At 40.5% G+C, this 21,879-nt stretch overlaps 1 protein-coding gene across 1 annotated transcript in view; it reads left to right on the forward strand.

Annotated features, from left to right (window-relative positions):
* Neto (Neuropilin and tolloid-like) overlaps positions 1 to 21,879 on the forward strand; it is a 621,542-nt gene that overhangs the window by 284,214 nt on the left and 315,449 nt on the right. Inside the window, exon 2 of the mRNA XM_083113526.1 lies at positions 13,259 to 13,303. Coding sequence (XP_082969652.1) covers positions 13,259 to 13,303 — 45 coding nt within the window. The remainder of the gene's footprint in view (positions 1 to 13,258; positions 13,304 to 21,879) is intronic.

A 21,879-nucleotide genomic window follows, 5' to 3' on the forward strand; every position in this document is an offset into this window, starting at 1 on the left:
CTTAGCAGATGTTTAACGAGCGCCTAGAGTTTATTCAACGAGCGCCTATAGCAGATGTGCATGCAACGATCACCTAGCAGTTGTTCAACGAGTGCTTAGCAGATGTTTAACGAGCGCCTAGAGTTTATTCAACGAGCGCCTATAGCAGATGTGCATGCAACGATCACCTAGCAGTTGTTCAACGAGTGCTTAGCAGATGTTTAACGAGCGCCTAGAGTTTGTTCAACGAGCGCCTATAGTAGATGTGCATGCAACGAGTACCTAGTAGTTGTTCAACGAGTGCTTAGCAGATGTTTAATGAGTGCCTAGAGTTTATTCAACGAGCGCCTATAGCAGATGTGCATGCAACGAGCACCTAGTAGTTGTTCAACGAGCGCTTAGCAGATGTTTAATGAGTGCCTAGAGTTTATTCAACGAGCGCCTTTAGCAGATGTGCATGCAACGAACACCTAGCAGTTGTTCAACGAGCGCTTAGCAGATGTTTAATGAGCGCCTAGAGTTTATTCAACGAGCGCCTTTAGCAGATGTGCATGCAACGAGCACCTAGCAGTTGTTCAACGAGTGCTTAGCAGATGTTTAATGAGCGCCTAGAGTTTGTTCAAGGAACGCCTATAGCAGATGTGCATGCAACAAGCACCTAGTAGTTGTTCAACGAGTGCTAAGCAGATGTTTAATGAGCGCCTAGAGTTTATTCAACGAGCGCCTATAGCAGATGTGCATGCAACGAGCACCTAGTAGTTGTTCAACGAGTGCTTAGAAGATGTTTAATGAGCGCCTAGAGTTTATTCAACGAGCGCCTATAGCAGATGTGAATGTAACAAGCACCTAGTAGTTGTTCAACGACTGCTTAGCAGATGTTTAAAGAGTGCCTAGAGTTTATTCAACGAGCGCCTAGAGTTTATTCGAGCGCCTATAGCAGATGTGCATGCAACAACACCTAGTAGTTGTTCAACGAGTGCTTAGCAGATGTTTAATGAGCGCCTAGAGTTTATTCAACGAGCGCCTATAGCAGATGTGCATGTAACAAGCACCTAGCAGTTGTTCAACGAGTGCTTAGCAGATGTTCAAGGAGCGCCTAGCAGATATTCAACATAGTATCTTCAGAGAGCACGTTTGTTAAGATGGAGCTTCCACCAGAATCCTGTCCCGTTTTCGGTACATGATCTTGTGCATCACCAAAATTGGTCCAGCGTCTCCATCTCTCTATGCCCACATTGCAGGCTTATTTGGCAGCAGCGCGGTGGAGAATCTTAATTGGTTCTCGAAATCCCTCACTCCCTTCCCCCTTCCAGCCCCGGGAAGGAACATTGAACTTCGAAGGAAGTTGGCGCGTTCGGGTGGGGATAGTGAGAAACTGTGTATCACAAGGTAAGCCCTTTAGCGAAGCGAGGATTAACCTTGTCATTTTACTTCCGACACCACCTTACACGTCTAGCCTCTCAGCGCCCTCTTTTTCCCATTTTTTTCTCTATTGAGAATTTGCTTCACATCCAGAGCTAGTGGTCCATTCACAGCTACCATTGTGACTTTTTTATCTTAGGAGACTTGGGATTTCAAAGGTAAGCTTTACACAGTATCCATTATATAGATTGTTTGAAGAAATCAATTAAATGCACTCGGGCATTCCTCTTATTGGAAGTCGAGTTATCTCAAACATTAACACACTCGATAGCGAGAATGGTAGAAGTTCTTAGAAATTTTACATATTTTTTCTGCTTCTCCGTGTCAGTTGCAAGCTGTTGGTAAAACCGGGGAGAGAACGTTTGCTAAGGATTATAGGATTTTTCGGGGATTCGAATCCAAAACCGTGGCAGAGTAGATACTGGAGGGTGTAAGGAGTGACCTTTCCATAAGCACCCAAATGGCAATCTCGCTTCCACATAGCAAACCTTGGGCTGCATTGTTGCTGAATAACTGACTACCGTGTGAATTCATAAACAATGTAATTCTCTGTAGGGTTCGTTGTGTGTCGTCTATATTAGGGATGGCCAAACGGATCCGGATCCGAGAGTTTCGTATCTCAATCCCATTATAATATTACCACACCTTAAAAGGTATTATGATCTTCGATTACAAAGAAATTTTTCATTACTTAGTCCTACAAGATTTTTTCTTCAAGTGTTGTTCCTAAAATAATTTGCTACGCATCGGCTAACACACTCGTGCACAAAAATAATCTTACTTGTTTATCATGAAATGTCAGAGGTGATTTTGTAAATGCCATTGAAAAGAATATGTATTCATTCGAATGTATTGGAAATGAAAACACACATAAATGTGAGACATTCCATTCCATGATGAAACCTTTAACACATATAACAAGATAGAAATGTTATACAAAAATTATACAATTGTTCTACAGTTACAGTTTTAATAATTGAAATAAAACATTATAATATAGGCAGTGTTATATAATTACAAAGTGTAAGACTAACAATGTAAGTGTATTAATTACAAATCACGCACGCGCACTCACACACTATATATATATATACAGGGTGTACCAAAAGTCCCATTACCTCCCTTTGAATTGTAGACAAACCTGCAAAATGTTATTTTAACAGCATGCGTAAGATGAGAGAGGATGGTATACTATTAAATCAGACAAATGACTACCATTTACTCCACAGGATCTGTGCACACCGCCATTTTCATGGCGCAGTATTATTCACCTCCAGGTGCTATGTGAAATCCTCCGTAACATGGCTGGTGTGAGGGAAGCAAACTCACTGCGAACAGCTTTCTTGAAGTTCCTCAGTTGTCCGATAGCGGTTATGGGCGACTTTCTGTTTAAATGCCCCCATAGCGCATTATCACAAGATGTCAGATCTGGACTTCGGGTTAGCCATTTTAAGATAATACCTCAATGATATGTTCAGAGACAAATGGATTGGACGAGGGTCGCCAAATTTACCAGCACCTCTAAAATGGCCACCCCGAATTCAAAGTGGTGGTTATGGGACTTTTGGTACACCCTGTATATTAGCAGGTAAGAATATGCTATTAACACATTCTTACTTTCCAAAGAAGCGCTCATGTGGGATGGCCAAACAGATCCGGATCCGAAAAATCGGGATCCAAGGATTATCAACATTTAGCCTCATCTTCGCGATTAGCGAAAACGGTCAGAAAAGCGAAGACAAATCAAATCAATATCAAATCAGAAACCTCCAAACAAAACTCCACTTTTAAGCAACAAAAATTAATAATTCCCTTCTTAAGGTTGCAGAGCTCATCAAGCTTTCTTCAAAGATTGCTATAAAAAGGTTTTCCCCTAATCAAAATTTTAGAGTATTTTCTACTGGGTTACAAGAAAAGGTTCCTTGCTATAAAAAAGATTTGCATGAGAGCGTGAAATAGCCGCTTTCGCGGAAACGAATTTGGCGCCAAATCTGGCCAAGGTATTCTGGCGCCTTTTCCTCGGTGCAGTGAACAATTCCAGTACAAAGGAGCAATCCTGGACAGGAAACCGAGTGCAAGGCGGAATAAAAACAATTCATCACCGTGCAGTGAAGGTTTATTAACTAACGTTGCCCTTCGGTGAGCATTTTGGTAACTACATGGGTGGTTCCCTGCATTTTTACGCCAATAATGTCAGTCACTAGGAAGAAGCAGTGTTGCCAAACTGCAGTCCAAAAACACACTAGATTATGGCTTTCTGGTGTTTCGTACCTTGCAAAAACTATCGATGTTAAGAAAACAGCCAGAACCAAGCCTTCCTCCATGAGCTAGTGGCTATAGCCAAACATAGTGCGGGAAAGAATATTCAAAGCCAAATTTTGGGCCAAGTTTTTTTTTAATATGTATATTTGACGTCACTTTTCTACCTCCCTAGGCTAATCGTGACATGAATAGTATTTGTCTACGACAACTGGTTTAGTCCCAAGGGAGGCTGGGAAAGAATTACAAATTTTATTCTCATGTGATATATAATCAGAGCTCGACCATAAGTTTAAAGTGGAAACCGGATCACTCCACTGTGTCCTCAACTGGAATTGAACTCGAGGCTTCTTAGTTACAAGCCGGTTCGCTACAGTGGAGGCTAAAAACACACCCCTTGGCGTGGGGATGGACTTTTTTCTCAAAGGAGGAAGGTCGCTTAATTGTAGATGTCGGAGGAAGATTATCGTTAAATTTTTTACGCTAACATAGGATGATCGCTTGATTATAGACATCAGAGAAGGACGATGGCTTAATTATAGACACCTAAGGAGAATGATCGCTTAATTTCATACGTCAAAGGATGGTGATCGTTTACTTTTAGGCGACAAAGAATGGTGTTCGTTTAATTTTAGGAGTCAAAGGATGGTGTTCCCTTAATTTCATGCGTCAAAGAATGGTGATCGCTTAATTTCATACGTCAAAGAATGGTGATCGTTTACTTTTAGGCGTCAAAGGATGGTGATCGCTCAATTTCATACGTCAAAGAATGGTGATCATTTACTACCGTGCGTTCATTTCGATCTGCAGCCGAGAGATCGGGAGAAGCGTGGCGGGCGGCGCTGACGGAGATGCCGACATTTGCGGCCTGTAATGCCCGCTTATTTTTATAGACATATGCAGACATTTATATAAATATTGCAAAACGATCACTAACCTGTGTTATAACACGCAAAAGTTCTTCTGTAATTCATCCAAGTTCTGCTCTTATATACACAAAAAAATATGCTTTAGAAACGATGTTAAGAGCCACAGATAATAAAACATTTTAATCATAGTTTTGACCAGTAACGTCCTGCTTAAGTTTATATCCTTGAAAGAGTTTTGTGCCGATGGGGATCGTTTGGAGGTTTTGAATGTGCAACACTGTATCAAGATTACGCTGTAGAAGAAACCGTTAAAAGTCAATAGTGTTCGTGAGCTTCCTTGCAATCCGAAATCTCCGAGCTCGAGTTTTTTGTTCCTTCGCGACTAGATGAAGACAGAGTTGTGAATATAGTGGCGAGCAATGTAAACCAAGAGCGTGTTAATTTCGTACTGTGCGCAAGAGTGTTATTTTGGTTACTTGCAGTTACTTGTTTGTGTTATTGTAGTGTGTATGTGTGACGTGTCAGTGAGACGATTGGAATGCCAGCCGCAAGATTGACGTTAGAACAAAGATTTTTTTATGTATGACACGTACCTACGTGAAAACAAACTCGTGTCGAGACGTGTGTAGGTAATTTGTACAGAAATTCCCATGCGTTTCAACTCCACACAGAGATACGGTTAGACATCTTGTCCTTAAATTACGAGAAACTGGATCGTTAAATTTTAAAACACCTAAGCAAAAACGACGGATTCTAACCGAAGCAAAACTCGATGATATTGGTGCAGCGTTAGAACGTTCTCCAAACAAACCTCTACGCCGTGTTTCACAAGAGGTGGGCGTGTCAAAATCATCGGCACTTAGAGTCGCTAAGCTACTAAAATTAAAACCATACTCTTATAACACAGGTTAGTGCTCGTTTTGCAATATTTATATAAATGTCTGCATATGTCCATAAAAATAAGCGGGCATTACATGCCGCAAATGTCGGCATCTCCGTCAGCGCCGCCCGCCACGCTTCTCCCGATCTCTCGGCTGCAGATCGAAATGGACGCACTGTATTAGGCGTCAAAGGATGGTGATCGCTTAAATTCATACGTCAAAGAATGGTGATGGCTTAATTTCGTACGTCAAAGAATGATGATCGCTTAATTTTAGGGGTCAAAGGATGGTGATCGCCTAATTTCATACGTCAAAAAATGGTGATCGTTTACTTTTAGGCGTCAAACGATGGTGATCGCTCAATTTCATACGTCAAAGGATGGTGATCGCTTAATTTCATACGTCAAAGAATGGTGATCGCTTAATTTTAGGGGTCAAAGGATGGTGATCGCCTAATTTCATACGTCAAAGAATGGTGATCGTTTACTTTTAGGCGTCAAACGATGGTGATCGCTCAATTTCATACGTCAAAGGATGGTGATCGCTTAATTTTAGGGGTCAAAGGATGGTGATCGCTTAATTTCATACGTAAAATAATGGTGATCGCTTAATTTTAGGCGTCAAAGGATGGTGATCGCTTAATTACATGCGTCAAAGGATGGTGATCGCTTAATTTCATACGTCAAAGAATGGTGATCGTTTACTTTTAGGCGTCAAAGGATGGTGATCGCTTAATTACATGCGTCAAAGGATGGTGATCGCTTAATTTCATACGTCAAAGAATGGTGATCGTTTACTTTTAGGCGTCAAACGATGGTGATCGCTTAATTACATGCGTCAAAGGATGGTGATCGCTTAATTTCATACGTCAAAGAATGGTGATCGTTTACTTTTAGGCGTCAAAGGATGGTGATGGCTTAATTTAATAAGTCAAAGAATGGTGATCTTTAATTTTAGGAGTCAAAGGATGATGTTCCCGTAATTTCATACGTCAAATGAAGGAGTCATTTCACACGGTTTGGAACCTCTGTCTTCGTAGAGCATCACGATTCTGCCACTCTGGCAATGGAGCTTGTCTCTCATTTAAACTCACGCAACATACACTCAACAATTAAGTGCAAGAGCCTGAAATGAAGTGACTTGAACAATCGAACGGTAGAAAGAACTGAAAACACTCTTACCGAAAACAATCACAGAGCTGTGCCGAAATAAGACTTTAGACCGTAAGGTTGATATTTTAGTTTCCGCTCACGTTCTCCATCAAACCCCCTTTCCTCAACCCTGATTCACCTGTTCGTAAGGGGATGAATCTTCATACATCGTCCCCCTGCAGGGAAGCGACGAGGATTCAGGCGTCTGACCAACATCCCACAACAAATGGCCCCAAAGCGGGTTGTGGGACACAAATAGAAAGGATGGGACCCTTTCTGAATAGCGATGAGGATGGGTATTAGGCTCATGATATATAGCTGCTTTGAAACCTTTGATGTCAAAATTGCAATCGTGGTCAACAGTACGTGAGGAAGTTTCGCTATCCCTCCACATTTTCGGCGGTACTTTCCGTCTACGAATTAACGTCCTGCGCACGGCAGAAGTAGTTCCCTAACACGTCCATAGATGGCGACTCTGGAAATTATAATCAGTCGAATCACTGTTTGGCAGGAGGATCAGAACGGCCAATCATAGCTGGTCTTGAGATTTGCAACGATATGTTGCCAACTGTAAGGAATTATCCTACATGTGGGTTTTTGTGACAGTACGTTGATAGCGCGTATATCCTAGGATTTCTTTGTGATAGTAAAAGTTTGAATTTCGATATCACATGCACTTCCAAAGATATAGTGGAAAGTAGCACAGTACCGGACTCTGGATGTTGTGTAAAGTATTTTTAAGACACTATATGATACAGGAAAACCCAAGGAATATAGAGATTAGGTAAAGCCATCCGAAGATTGCCGATCTTGCACGAACGCGTGACGTCACCGGAGAAGCAGTGAGCTCGGCTGAAGCAGACGGCCCCTAGCATTTATATGGGAGATTCAGAGAGCGAAAGTATATTATTACTTTTAGGAGGGGGGAAATAATAATTGTCATCCTTCAAGATGGTATTGAGGCATCCTTTGAATGATTAGTAACATAATTGAAAACGCGCTACTTTTAAAAGGGGGCAAAATACATGTGAAGAAATGTATTTTGAAAATCCATATTCCTGAAACTTTCTGACCGATGCGCTACAAAGAAGTTGCGTGTTCTCCTTTAGAATTTCGTCATTTTACAAATCGTAATATAATTTTGACAAAAACGTGGCATGCTAAAAAAGAATTAAAGAGTTTAAAAAAAATTATTGATTAATAGACTTAGTTTATTTTACTTCGCTTATCTGTCACATATGGCTAATTGCAAAGATGAGGATGCGTGATTATATGATGCTAGTGTAAATTTATAAGCTATTAAAATTTAAAACTTATTCCTGTTCGAAAAGAGAAACTGCCAAGTCAAATTAATATTTCGTAGAAATACATATATTTGTCTTTCATGAGGCCAAGAGAGTATTCGGAGGGGACGCTGGCTTGGGAAGGCTATAGCCCCGGATCTCGATCTGCAAAGGGGCTTCCAGTGGGAAAACATTGCTATGAAATAGTCCAGAAGAAGGGACGAAATGATTTTTTTTAAATGGCTCAAGAATACAAAGATATAAGTGGATATTTGACAAGCTTAGTCTAAAACTTACAACTGAAGTCGTACGTGTGTGGGGGGGGGGGGGGTTGGCTACGTGAGGTAACACAGTGGAATATGATTCACAATACTAAAATTAAAATAAATATGTGGGAACAATAGAAATCAAAATATGTTGTAGCTAGTGACAGCACAATAGTAAATATGGAGGGGTAAATCATATTTTCCTGGGGCAATCATTTTTATTATTCCGATACATACGACACAAAAATGCATATTTTGGCTAAAAGAGCATTCATTCATTTATTTATTTTGTCGTTTTACTGGGGGCAGATAAGAGAGAGAGAGAAATTGTCGAACGGGAATTGGGGGGCGTTCCTGCCCCCCCCCCCCGTAGTGTGGTCACTGCCTATGGCTATGCTGGAGAAGAATGCACCAATTAATACGCTATTAAATAAAACAGATACTTTTAAAACTTTTAATCAAATTATTTGTGAACTATGATTTAAATTTAGAGAGAGCACATACCTGTTTAATTTAATTTGGATGAGTTAACTTCTGAAGACTGCCATTTCCGAGCCTTCTTCCGGTGTAACTACACTGCCCTTTGAGCCGTAGCTGCTGCGTTCAGGTGGCGGAACGAGCAGAATACTAATTAAAACAAATATGTGACAAATATATATATAAAACAAACAACGTGTTGAAGCTATTGACGGCGCCAAAGAAAATACAGAAGACAAAGAACGTGGAGAGTGCAGTGATATTTTACGGGAAGCAGCAGGCACGTATCCAGGAATTCCTTTCGGGGCGGAGGCTGAACACCATTTTTTAAAGGGGTATCACAATTATTTCTTTTTTAATAAATCACTCAAATGCCCAGCACGATACTGCCGAAATATTCACTTTAGAGAGAGAGACCTTCGATCTCTTCGTCTTTCGACTCGTAGCACTACTCGAAGTTCCGCTGTCGTCAATGTCTTTAGCTTTGGGATCGAACTGGAACTAGTAGTAGACTTCGTTACTTTACGGTATTTAGTCCATTTCACTTTCGAATCACTATATCTTATAAAGCAACCAATGGACACTGACTGATCACTAATCGACTGTATGAATTGTCACACTTACCTCTAAAGTCTCCACCCTTATATTCTAGAACGTTTCGCAGATATCAGGATTCGTAAATATTGCCAGTAGTTCGACTCCTTCTCTTTTTCAAGAACGTTCCCTCTCGCGCTTTCCAGAGATTAAAAAATTACAATGAATCCGAATCGCCCTACCTGCGGCGCTACCTTTGTTGTGCAGCTTCCAAATGCTGACAAGTCTCTTCTACATAGTGTTCAAGTTCGCTACGACAGCACCGAAAGCGTAAGAAAAGTTTACGTGCAATATTATCAACAACAGGGTTATAGAACATTCTCCGTCTTGCCTTGATAAGTATTTCTCTCCTAAAATTATCGTCACATTATTCAAGAAGACAAAAACCTAATTTTATCTAGTGTAAAATGAAAACTTTCCTGGTGGGGGGAGTCCACGAGTTACGATCCCCACCTTGGATACGCGCTATAAACAATAACAGGGTCCGTAGAACATTCTCCGTCTTGCCTCAATAATTATTTATTTCCTTAAATTATCGTCACATTATTGAAGAAGACAAAAACCTAATTTTATCTCGTGTAAACTGAAAAATTTCCTGGGGGAGGGGGCTCGAGACACCTGATGCCCACCTTGGATACGCAGTATTAACAATAACAGGGTTATAGAACATTCTCCGTCTTGTCTCGATAATTATTCCTCTCCTTAAATTATCGTCACATTGTTCAAGAAGTCAAAAACCTAATTTTATCATTGTAAACTGAAAAATTTCCTTGGGGAGCGGGGGGGGGGGGCTCGAACTACCTGATCCCTACCTTGGATACGCACTATTAACAATAACAGGCTTATAGAACATTCTCCGTCTTGCCTAGATAATTATCTCTCTCAAATTATCACCATATTATTCAAGAAGCCAAAAACCTAATTTTATCTAGCGTAAACTGAAAATTTTCTGAAGGGGGCTTGAGCCCCCTGATTCCCACCTTGGATACGAGCTGTTACCAATAACAGAATTCTAGAATATTCTCCGTCTTGCCTCGATAATTATTTCTCTCCTTAAATTAACGTCACAGTATTTTATTTGACACCACAAGAAACAAAAAAAATCTCATTTTATCTAGTGTAAACCGAAAACTTTCGGGGGGGCTTGAGCCCCCTAAGCCCCCCCCCACCTTAGATACGTGCCTGGGAAGCAGTCACGTTTATTACACCCTTACATTTACATACAATATTATAATGTTCTGCTTTTAGATCTCGCACAATGCCTTTTTCACAAAAATGGGCAATCCCGCATTCTTTATATCAATCAAGCTGTGATATTTTAGATTTCTTCCGTTAGTTTTCTGATAATAGTTTTCACAGCTTTCCATAGCATTTAGGCATGATTTCAGTTGACAAGAACAAAATAATCTTATTTCAAAACATGAGCAAAAATAAATCCAACGCGCTTAAGTTAAAACTCCTTTACATTGGAAGCCTGGAGAGAACAAAACAGGGGTTCCTTCGTAACACGATTTCTTGAAAACCATTTTACACATTTGAATCAACTTTGTGATAAATTGATTAGAAAGGATGAATCTTAACAGTGAAAGTTGTAACTTTTCCCTTGCTACTATATTTTAGAAGATATTCGTTGTCAAATTTCTCAATATTTGCATAAGGAACCAGCCTTTTCGTGCCGAGTGTTTCGATGGTGACGTCATGCATCCACGGACAACTGCGCATACGATCTGCGCCGCCGAACGAGCACCCCCTGACTCGTACTGGCTACGGTTTAAAGAATAGAAAAACACATTGTTGATCTGAATCTGTTGGTTACAATACTGTATAAGTCTAATTACAAACAGTGCTGGAGGAGGTAACTTAAGGCTGGTAAGTATCGCGACATAAATAATTGTGTAACTCTCATTTGGCAGGCGGGTTCTCACATGCTCTTGATAAAGGAGAGGAAGTCGCTGGTTCTGTATTCTGGATTGAATTTGTTATTAGGTAAGATGTGCTTAATTATCACTAGGGCTCCGAAGTTGAGAAAAATACTTTTCTTTCCTAGTGTCCGAAGACGAGGCCCAACATAATACAGTAAAACCTGTCTATCCCGGAACAAGATGGTTCCGAGCAAAATTTTCCGTCTTAACAGTTTTCCTTCTTATACAGGGTTGACTTTAAATACAGTATGGAGCGCTGCATGAAATAATGAGATTTACATTTCGCATTACTTATAATGTGGAGTACTAATGCATGTACGTACATGAATAAAAATGCGATACAGTTGCAATAAGCATATCAGAGATTACAATTATGTAACTACATAACATGTTGGTACAGTTTTTACAGTATTGTAAGAACGTATAGTACGTACTTATGTATCTTTTCGAACCCGGGACCCCTGTCGTCGTATCGCAATGTGCATAGAGGGAAAGAGAAAGATGGAATAAGATAGGTGAAGAAAGATTAACAAGAAAAATAGAAAGATGACGAAAGAACAGAGGAGAAATAGACAAAGAAAGGTGGAGAAAGAGGGTAAGAGATGATAGAAAGAAACTGAATCGTAACAGCTATGAGTATTGTAGCGCATTCTTTCATATCGACAATGTTACCGATAAGCGAGTGGCAACAGAGGCGTGTTCCACTTACAGTATTGCATTGTTTTCGTGCGAGCGAAAAAATATAGGAAGAAATTTCCGTCTTACTCAGAATAAAAACATGTCGTTGGTCTTTAAATGGTGTTCCGTTTTTGCGTTAAGGCGGTTTCCGCCTTAAGCAGGTCATTTTCAGGTATAAAATCGGTCCGTTCTGGGGACTTTTTTTTTTCTTCGTATTTACAGGTTTCCTTCTTATAGAGGTTCCGGGATATGCAGTTTTTACTGTACATTTCATTTTTCATGTCTTCTTTATTTGATCTTCCTTTCTTTTCTTCATTCATTATGTGATATTCCAACTGAAAGATAGAAAAACGCCCAATTACACAATTTCAAGACGAATGGTGTTTACTTTCATCTGTCCGGTACTGGGAGTAGACCTACCGTCCGGTACTGGGCCATATATACGTGTTACGGTCACAGACGACGCATAGTTAACACGATAGCAAAGGTTGTTAATGGTTTTCGATCTTACTTAATCATAAATTAATATATACCTATTACGATTCATGAAACTTATCCCTTAGGAAAGATTATTCTGCTGCAAATTATCTTCCGTCCTTCACTTTCTTCTTACAACGTGCAGAAGCCGCAACTTGTTGTGACGTAATCTGTGACATCGATTACTCCAACTGCACCAGTAGCTCCATACAGTCGTGTCTAACATTTTCATTGCTGTACGTGTATAACAACTAGCGGGGATACAGAGAAACAGTTACTGTCCGGTACTGTGCAACTATCCCCAACACAGTACAATTACTAAATTCTTATTTTATAGCACATATATGTTTTATTACATAACTTCCTAACCAATACAAATAAATTCCTGAAATAAGTTGCAACACACTCCCAAAAAATGTACTTTCCTTCATATAACAGAATTGTTTTGTTTTTGGGTGCATGTTACAGCGAATTAAACTTAAATATTCTGTTTTGCGAAATAACATTTCTACTTGTATGTTACAAGCTTAAAGTACCGTTAATTTATAAATACTAAATTGAATAGTAATGATTGTATCGTAAGACGGCACATGAACTTTACTGGTAGTCATATTGAATGCCATAGCAACCTTTGCACATTGCCCCTATGATGGCATCAGACGAATTTGTGTTCAAGAATGTTCTTCGACAATCATCTGCAAACTTGAAGCTTGGCTGTCTGACTGAAAAAAAATTAATTTCAAACCACAAATTTTCTTCTGTTACAACCATTCTTAGCAGCATCACATTTCCCTCTCTGGATCCACTTCTAGAATTTTCAAGTGACGTAATGTGTGAAAAGTTACTGCTTTGTACTGGAAGGGATTTATAATCTTAAACATTGACTTTCTTTCATATTAGCTCAAAAACTGCTTTATTTATAAGAAAACTTAAATATTTATTAATATGTTGCGAATTAATTTTTTGGCTCTGACTAATTTCTATTATTTTCGCATTTCAGTTGCGACTTGTTTCACGCTGCTCATTCTCGTTCATCTGCATCAAGGTAAGTTAATATAATTTTTCTACACATTTTCCACTATTATGTATTTTGGCTACCTCTCGAGTTATTCTTGTCACTTGTGGTGGAAAGCATTGTGTGCGGTATCATTGTGTCACGTCTTGAATAATTTCTGATTTATTATTATGACACAGTGCCTTTGTTGTTACAGAGTACATTGTAGCCAAGTTATTAACTTCCAGTTATATTGTTATCTGTAAAAACTCCCCATTCTGTTTCATACGTGTACTGTAGCTTAATTTAACCTGGAATATTAGAAGTTTAAATTACATGAACGTGTATAACAGGTTTACTTCTTTGCAAACCCAGTTCCTGTAAAAATAGAATTTTTCTAGCTTTACTAATAAGCTTTCACAAGGACAAATAAAAATAATTTTCATTATTATCAAATACAGATTTGAGCGTTATAGTGTAATATAATCTACATAGTTTCAAATTACAACTGAGTCATACGCGATGTTTCTTTAATCACTACCTTTCCGCTTCCTCGGATGCATAGTTTGAAGCTACTGCCATCTGTCGTTCATTTCTTATAACATAATAGACCCTTTGATGGAAGTCAAGGTACAGCTCTGACAATGAGAGAAAAACTCTCTGACGTGGAATTTTCAACCCTAGGCGATGCAATCAGCTGACTGCCATGCAGTCAAGCCCCTGCGTTGCCAAAATCTGTGGCGTTGTTCAACATATTGTTTTCAACACACCTATATTCAGTGACAAACCATACGTGGCGAATTCTTTTAATGTTGTCGAATTCTTTGACAACCAAACAAGGGAATACGAGGTGTGGCAGAAAAGTAATGAGACTGATTTTCTTTTAACCATGCAAATCAAGGTTATCCTCTTCAAAATAGTTCCCTTGGGCAGCTACACAGCGACGAAGGCGTTGTTTCCATTGTTCGTAGCAGTGCTGGAAGGCTTCTGATGGAATACCTTTCAGCTCGTCGGTTACGCTCTTCTGGATATTATCCAAAGTATCAAAATGGCGTCCTTTCAAGTGTTTTTTTAGCCGGGGAAATAAAAATAAGTTACAGGGACTGAGATCAGGCGAATACGATGCCTGAGGAACCACAGGAATGCTTCTTTCTGCCAAAAATTCATTGATGGAGACTGCCGTGTGACATGGGGCATTGTCGTGGTGCAGCATCCAAGTGCTAAAATTTGATGGACGGTAGACTGGTTAAAATTTAACTCACTACTGATCATTCTCAACGTCAATCGACGATCTGACCTAACAAGAGACCTCACTCTTTCCACATTTTCGTCCATTTTTGAAGTTGAAGGTCTTCCCGCACAAGGTTCGCCTTCCACTTGTTCTCGGCCTTCTAAAAAGGACTTGTGCCATCTGAACATTTCTGCCCTAGATAGTACATGTTCTCCATAAGCCCTTTGTAACTTTTTATAAGTCACAGTAGCGTATTCGCTAAGCTTTACACAAAATTTGACGGCAATACTTTGCTCATACGTTTTGCCAGTCCATTTTCGTAACGCACCTCGCAAACACACCTTCAATTCAGGCGCTCTCAAAAATCGCCTAGCAACGTTAGCAAGTTGAAACTTGTACTGAGTCAACGACAGGGGTTAACCTAACTGCCATATGAAGGAGAAGGCAGCAGCGTCGTCGATTCTTGCGGAGTGTTGCCTGTATCGTTACTTTTCTGCCGCACCTCGTATATGGCAACACTTTGGCACAAGCGAAGGGGAACATTTTCGTCTGCGTGAGTGAAATGAGTAAACAAATGCTTGTAACACTTTACTATAGGGGTGACGGATTTCTTACTTTTTACAGAAGAAAGTACTTTCGCAAATCATTTTCTGTAGAGTTGTGGAAGTTTGTGAATGTAGTTTTGATACATTTTAATGAGAATGCATGTTGTTTTCTGCGAAAATCTCTGTCCGAAACGCTGTTTCTGCTGCCGCCATTTACTTTCTGCACGAGAGCACAATTTTCCGTGTGTTAGATGACGTAAACCCCGTAGTCAGTGTTTCAAACTCGCCGTGTTTTCTCTATAACATGACGTGTCGAGTATTTTTTTTTAATTTTTTTTTTAACTATGCTTGCCTAATCTAAGCTAACCTTACGGAAAATGGTTTGTGGGACTAACGTGAATGGTTTTTGGGGCTAACGTGAATGGTTTGTGGGGCTAATGTCAGTGGTTTGTGAGGCTAACGTCAATGGTTTGTGAGGCTAACGTCAATGGTTTGCTAGGTATTAGCATAATTTCATATCCAGGGACGAAAGTAGGTATTTCCCGGTGAACAAGGTTGCAACACTGCATAAATCGACAAAACACTCTCACAACGCGCGATGAACCAGTACGCTATCGCCATAATGTGTGTTACAGAATCGAAATAACGAGTAACAGTAAGTACTCGTAAATGTAAGAAATAGGCATTATTTTCGTTAGAAATTCATTATTTCACCTAAAGAAATGTTCCGCAATGCAGAATAGTACGTTAGCAATGTAAAAAAGTGATAGGTAAATGATATATAAATGTCACCCGTATAGTAAAGTAGTACCCAAATGCGCATCTACTTTACTTCGATAGTTGACAGCGGTCTTTGACTTTCTTTAACATTTTTCTTCTGCCAAATATAAACACTCCAATTTATAACAAAATATTATGCTAATCTTTGCCTGAACAGAGAAAAACTCGTTTTCACTCTATTAACAAATACTGATTTTGGCGTTACATTGTAATATAATCCATATATTTTCAAATTACATCTAAGTTATACGCCACACTTCTTTATTCGCTACTTTCCAACTACTTTGAGTACGCAGTTTGGACACTGTAAGTGTGTTGAGTTTCCTAAGACATCTGCCTTCAAAGCTGCTGCCATCTGTTGTTCATTTTGCATAACATAAAAGCGCCCTCGATGAAACTGGAGGTAGTTTGTGGGATACTTTGAAAGAAGCACGTAGAAGCTAAGTAGGCTCTGGGATATAACAAGGAATATTATTTTGTGGACATTTGCGAGGCCTTCATTGCGAGAGCAAATGCGGAAACGTTTTGAAAGCGGCTCAAGACGTAGCGAAAAGGGACTGAAGTATTCAAAAAGTGAGCGTTCCGCATTGTTAGTTGAAAATGGCGGAGGCAAGAGGAAAAAAGTGAGCATCGCAGAGCGAGGAAATGGGGGGGAAAAAGGGACTCCAAACGAAGAGAAAATTGTTATTGTGTTGTTTTTGTGAAAACCTGGAGAAAAGCGAGTTTTTCTCATGGTGTTGTTATTTGATGGAGGAAAGACTACAGGATACAAGAATTTTGAAATGATTTCGAGACAGTTATTTGCTATCGTTTTATTTGATTGTTCTTATTTAGACATACAATGCCGCTTTTCTCTTATTGTTGATAGCTAGGATGGAGATTAATGAAAGTTAGAGCGGAGCGTGGTGCTGATCTCGTCACCTCCACCATGTCTGTAATCGCTTCTGTGCCTCCGTTCACACTGTACTTTACCTTTTTTACAGTAATTATAAACACACACATACAGGGTGACACAAAAGTCATGTTACAGAGGTAAATTGCCACCATGGTCGCCAGACCTAATACCCTGGATATTTACTTTGTGGGAAACAAAAAGGCCATCTTGTACACTAAGGAAATTAAGAGCCTGGTCCACCTCTAAGAAAGTATTACAATCATCATCTCCCAAATTACCCCTACCAGACAGGCACAATTAGGAATATACGCGAAAGGATGAAAAAATATTTTTGACAACACATTCCTAATTACACAATACAAGTTCCCCATCTGACCTTCTGTTGGGAAAGATTAATACCATATTTACCATGTTTGGGAGCTTTTTTAAACTCCAACTGGAAATTGCTTTGCAACATGTCTGGCCCGCCTCAACCGAATTGCGCACACTTTAGATCCAGGATTGCGCATAAATTTCACTGACCTGTTTTGCGCACAGATTTTTTGAAATAAAATACAAGGGTCGTTCAAGGTTGACCGGGACTTTTATTTCTGCAGAGGAAATAGGTAGCAGAAGAAACACCAAACTATGTCAGTTTTTCAAAGTATTCTCCGTGCGCGCCGAGGCACCGTTGCCATCGTTCCGGCAGCTCCCGAATTCCTTTGGCGCAGAAAGAACTTGGTTGTTGTCGTAGCCACTGGAGGACATCGCTCCGCAGTGCTTCGTCTGTCGTGAATTTCTTCCCTCCCAGATGGTCTTTAAGGGGTGCAAACATATGATAATCACTGGGGCTAAATCCGGACTGTAGGGGGGATGGGGCAGAACTTCCCAGCGCATGTCGGCCAGAGTTGTTGTTGTCACATTGGCCGTGTGAGGGCGGGCATTGTCATGGAGAAGAATGACATTTACAGACAACATCCCAGGTCTTTTCTTGCGAATGGACTTTCGTACAGCACCACTCAACAATGTGGAGTAATTCTGGGCATTAATCGTGCTCCCTTTGTCCAGAAAATCCACATGGATAACGTCCTTCATGTCCCAGAAGACACTTGCCATGATCTTTCCACCGGACGGCTGCGTTTTGCTTTTCTTGGGAGGCGGGGAACCTTCATGCCGCCACTCCATGCTGCGTCTTTTGGTCTCTGGGGTTGAATTGTGCAACCATGTTTCATCACACGTGATGATGGATTGCAACAATTCATCACCTTCTGCTCGAAACCGATTCAGAAGCTGTTCACTGACCGTCCTGCGTGTCCACTTCTGATCGAATGTCAGCTGGCGGGGAACCCACCTTGCACAGATTTTGCGGAAGCGTAAGTGGTCGTGAATGATTGTCTCAACACTCCCGACACTGATATTCACCTCGGCAGCAATATCCCGCACTGTTACTCGCCGGTTCTCAAGAATCATTTGCTCAACACGTGCGATATTCACTGGTGTGACTGCAGTCGGGCGAATGTGTCCATGCGCTTCATTTGTCACCAGCTCCCGTCCTTCGCGAAACTGCTCACACCATTCGTACACTCTTGTCCGCAACATCGTTTGTTCACCATACTGTGCTTGCAATCGTCTGAAAATCTCAGCTGGTTTCACTTTCTCCTTCACGAGAAATTTGATTACACGCCGCTGCTCCACAGCCACAGACACACTGCTTGCCGCCATGTTCGCTGCAACTGCTGCGCATGCGCGAAATACGTCATGCCTGGCGCTAGTTACTCGCGAAGGAATACATTACGTCCCCCGCACGTTTCATCATGATCCGGCTATTCATCGATTTTTTACGTACGAAAATCCCGGTCAACCTTGAACGACCCTTGTAGTAAATCATACCAATTTACTCAAACTCAAAAGTTAGGTTAGGTTAGGTTAATGACTGCAAGAACACGTGTAAGTTCACACACACACACACAAGCACAACAGAAGTGAGAACGGCTTGAAAAAATTTTACATCTGACAACATCGCCTCATTTGTTTTGTGCGCAATCCTGTTGTCAACGGGTTATCAGACAAAACTAATAATACCGGAAAAGTGTGCGCAATCCGGCTGTAGCCGTCGGGCCTTATCTTGTAAGATAGTGCTAAGCCATGATATAGTCAGATATTGTCATTTTTTACAGCAGTATTGGGAGTGCAGATTTCCTGAACCGAAACTCGCGAGTTCCCAGTGGGAAACTTAGATTACACGATTCGTGAAACGTGGCATAAGATCCATTCTAGAAATGTCACTCCAAATACTACCCGAACATCATTTTCTTTCAAAACTCTATCGTTCCGGTGTGTGCCTCGTCGAGAAAGCGTGGAGCTTTACATAGAGTTTCATTATCTTACGTAGCGTTATCTGTTATCGCGAATTTAACACAGCGATCCTAGTTTTGATTACTAACAATAGATGGCTCTAGAGTAACTTTCCAGGGAATATATCGATTACAATCAAAATTTCAATCGAACTGAAGGGAAGAACTTAGAGTTTTTGAAGAAATAAATCGACAAGTTATAAAAATTACCATATTTCCATGCCGAGCCCACACGGGTACTACAACTTTGCCCTTTCGGTTCACTCCCAACTGAAAAAAATTGGCGTAAGAAGCATTCATGCGGAAGCCGTACGCATCGACTGATCTAAACCACAAAAGCGAACCCATGTTTAATTAGTTTTTCCCGCCATCCGCCTGCGCTTCCGGTTAAAATGATGTGAGGCTAGAATTCTGAGTGACAGTCCGGGGGGGAGAGAGGAAAAAAAGAAGCACAAAGCATCCTTTTTTTTATTTGTTCCAGGTACAAAAGGGACCCGTGAACAACCCCGTGACAATTGACAGATCTTCAACAGGCGAATTCTAGTGCCTTTGTGGTAGACAGAACGCACTGGTCTTTGTAGTCTTGCAATACGTCGATGGGAGGTGTGCTTCCAGTTTTATTTTGAACTGAGGTTTCAGCACTTGCGATTGAAGTTGCACAAATGATTATATTCTTGTCTGTTATTATATTACAGTATATATTATATACATATACATTTTATGCTTTATAGATGTTCAGAAAATGTTTATCAACTCATTTTTTAAAAACGAAATTTAGTCTCCTAAAGCACATGCGTAGCATATCCGTTCGATTAAGAAATATTGACCCTGGCAGACCTTGTCAGCTCCTGCTCAGAAATGTGTAGGGTAAGCCTTTCACAGGAAATGGTAAGAACACTGGCCTTTGGCGAGAGGTGACGAGAGGCCAAGCGAGGGTTTAAATAGGTGCGCATGAGAGCGACACGAGGTCTTTTAATCTGGAATCATCGGAGAAGCAGTAGCTACTGGTCTTATTTCTAAACCGAACAGGGTAAGCTAGTTTACACCCTTATCTGCCATTCGCATGGCTCACTTCAGTCTAAACCGAATCATGAGTTTATTTTAATGATAAGTTAGACATTTGTACTTGCCGTTTAGGGCTGTCTCTACCATCAATAGTATTAATCGGGAGGGGCAAGTTACACCCCTAATTAAGATCCCCGCGTTCATGTTGGAACGCTACGCATGTTCATAGATTCTGTTTTTGATGTTTTCCTCCTGAAGGGGGTGTTCATGAATTGGCTTTACATTGGCCTTTCCAAAGAGGATGTTCGTATATTCTGTTTTTTATTTGGCCTTTCAAAGGAGATGTTCTTAAATTCTGTTTTTGATTTGGCCTTCTAAAGATGATCTTAAATTCGGTTTTTCCTTTGGCCTTCTAAAGGAGATGTTCGTAAACTCTATGCGTGCTTTGGCCTTCTAAAGGCGATGTTCGTAAATTCTGTTTTTGATTTGACCTTCTAAAGAAGATGTTCGTAAATTCTGTTTTTGATTTTGGCCTTCTAAAGAAGATGTTCGTAAATTCTGTTTTTGATTTGGCCTTCTATAGGAGATGTTCGTATATTCTGTTTTTGATTTGGCCTTCTAAAGGAGATGTTCGTAAATTCTGTTTTTGATTTGGCCTTCTAAAGAAGATGTTCGTAAATTCTGTTTTTGATTTGGCCTTCTATAGGAGATGTTCGTATATTCTGTTTTTGATTTGGCCTTCTAAAGGAGATGTTCGTAAATTCTGTTTTTGATTTGACCTAAGGAAGATGTTTGTAAATTCTATTTTTGATTTGACCTTCTAAAGAAGATGTTCGTATATTCTGTTTTTGATTTGGCCTTCTAAAAGAGATATTCTTAAATTCTGTTTTTGCTTTGGCCATCTAAAAGAGATGTTCGTTAATTCTGTTTTTGATGTTGGCCATCTAAAGGGGATGTTCATAAATTCGGTTTGTTTTAATTTTAGTATTCGAAATACCTTTAAGTTATTGGTCTATGATCGGTGGTAGCAGAAACAATAAGACTTTACGAAAATCAGCAGCAGGATAACAATGCTGCAGCTGAATCGGAAAGAGTGAAACGCTCGCGGGCACCTTCTCCAAAGTGACATTTCCGCAGCATGACGCACGAGTTGAAGGGGAAGGATGGTTTTGCTGATCCCGTGGCCGGACATCTTGAGGACGTCAAAGCGGGTTGCGCCTGTAACCAGATCGGTCTTGGCTTTTATTCCTGTAGGGAGGAGGGATGACCCGCGGTCAGATCCCAGTAACAATGCCCGAAACGATAAATCAGGGCGAGGAAGACAGGAGCCGTGCATGTGACGGTGACAAATGTATCGGTGAAAAGCCGACCGGGCGGAACACTCTTGGCATTCTCTGTATGCTCTCTCTCTCTCTCACTCTCTCCACTTCGGACATCTCATCACATCCTCTTGCGGAACCACACCCAGAGGATTTTCAGCACGCAGACACGCTCTGCACCGAAAGAGATGGCTGCTCTGAAGGGACATGTTGGAGCTCCTGTTACAGCGTCACACTTCTTACATTTAAACAAAATATGCATTGCAGTGTCTCATCTATACAGCTATAAGATGTAGCTTTTAAAATACAAAGCGCATTATACAAACATATTATTCAGGGGTGAGAGAAAGTGATAAAGAGGATACAGACATTGAGATGAACAGAAAAGGAGAGAGGGGAGAGGACAGTAAGGGAAAGTGCAGGGTAAAAAGAAAGGGAGACAGGAATAGAGAGTGAATGTGGTAGAAAGAGGGTGAAGGGAACAAAGGGAGAGAGGAAAGAGGGTGAAAGTGGCAGAAA

Source organism: Lepisma saccharinum, chromosome 27, assembly GCF_977018435.1.
Source record: "Lepisma saccharinum chromosome 27, izLepSacc3.1, whole genome shotgun sequence".
Lineage (NCBI taxonomy): Eukaryota > Metazoa > Arthropoda > Insecta > Zygentoma > Lepismatidae > Lepisma > Lepisma saccharinum.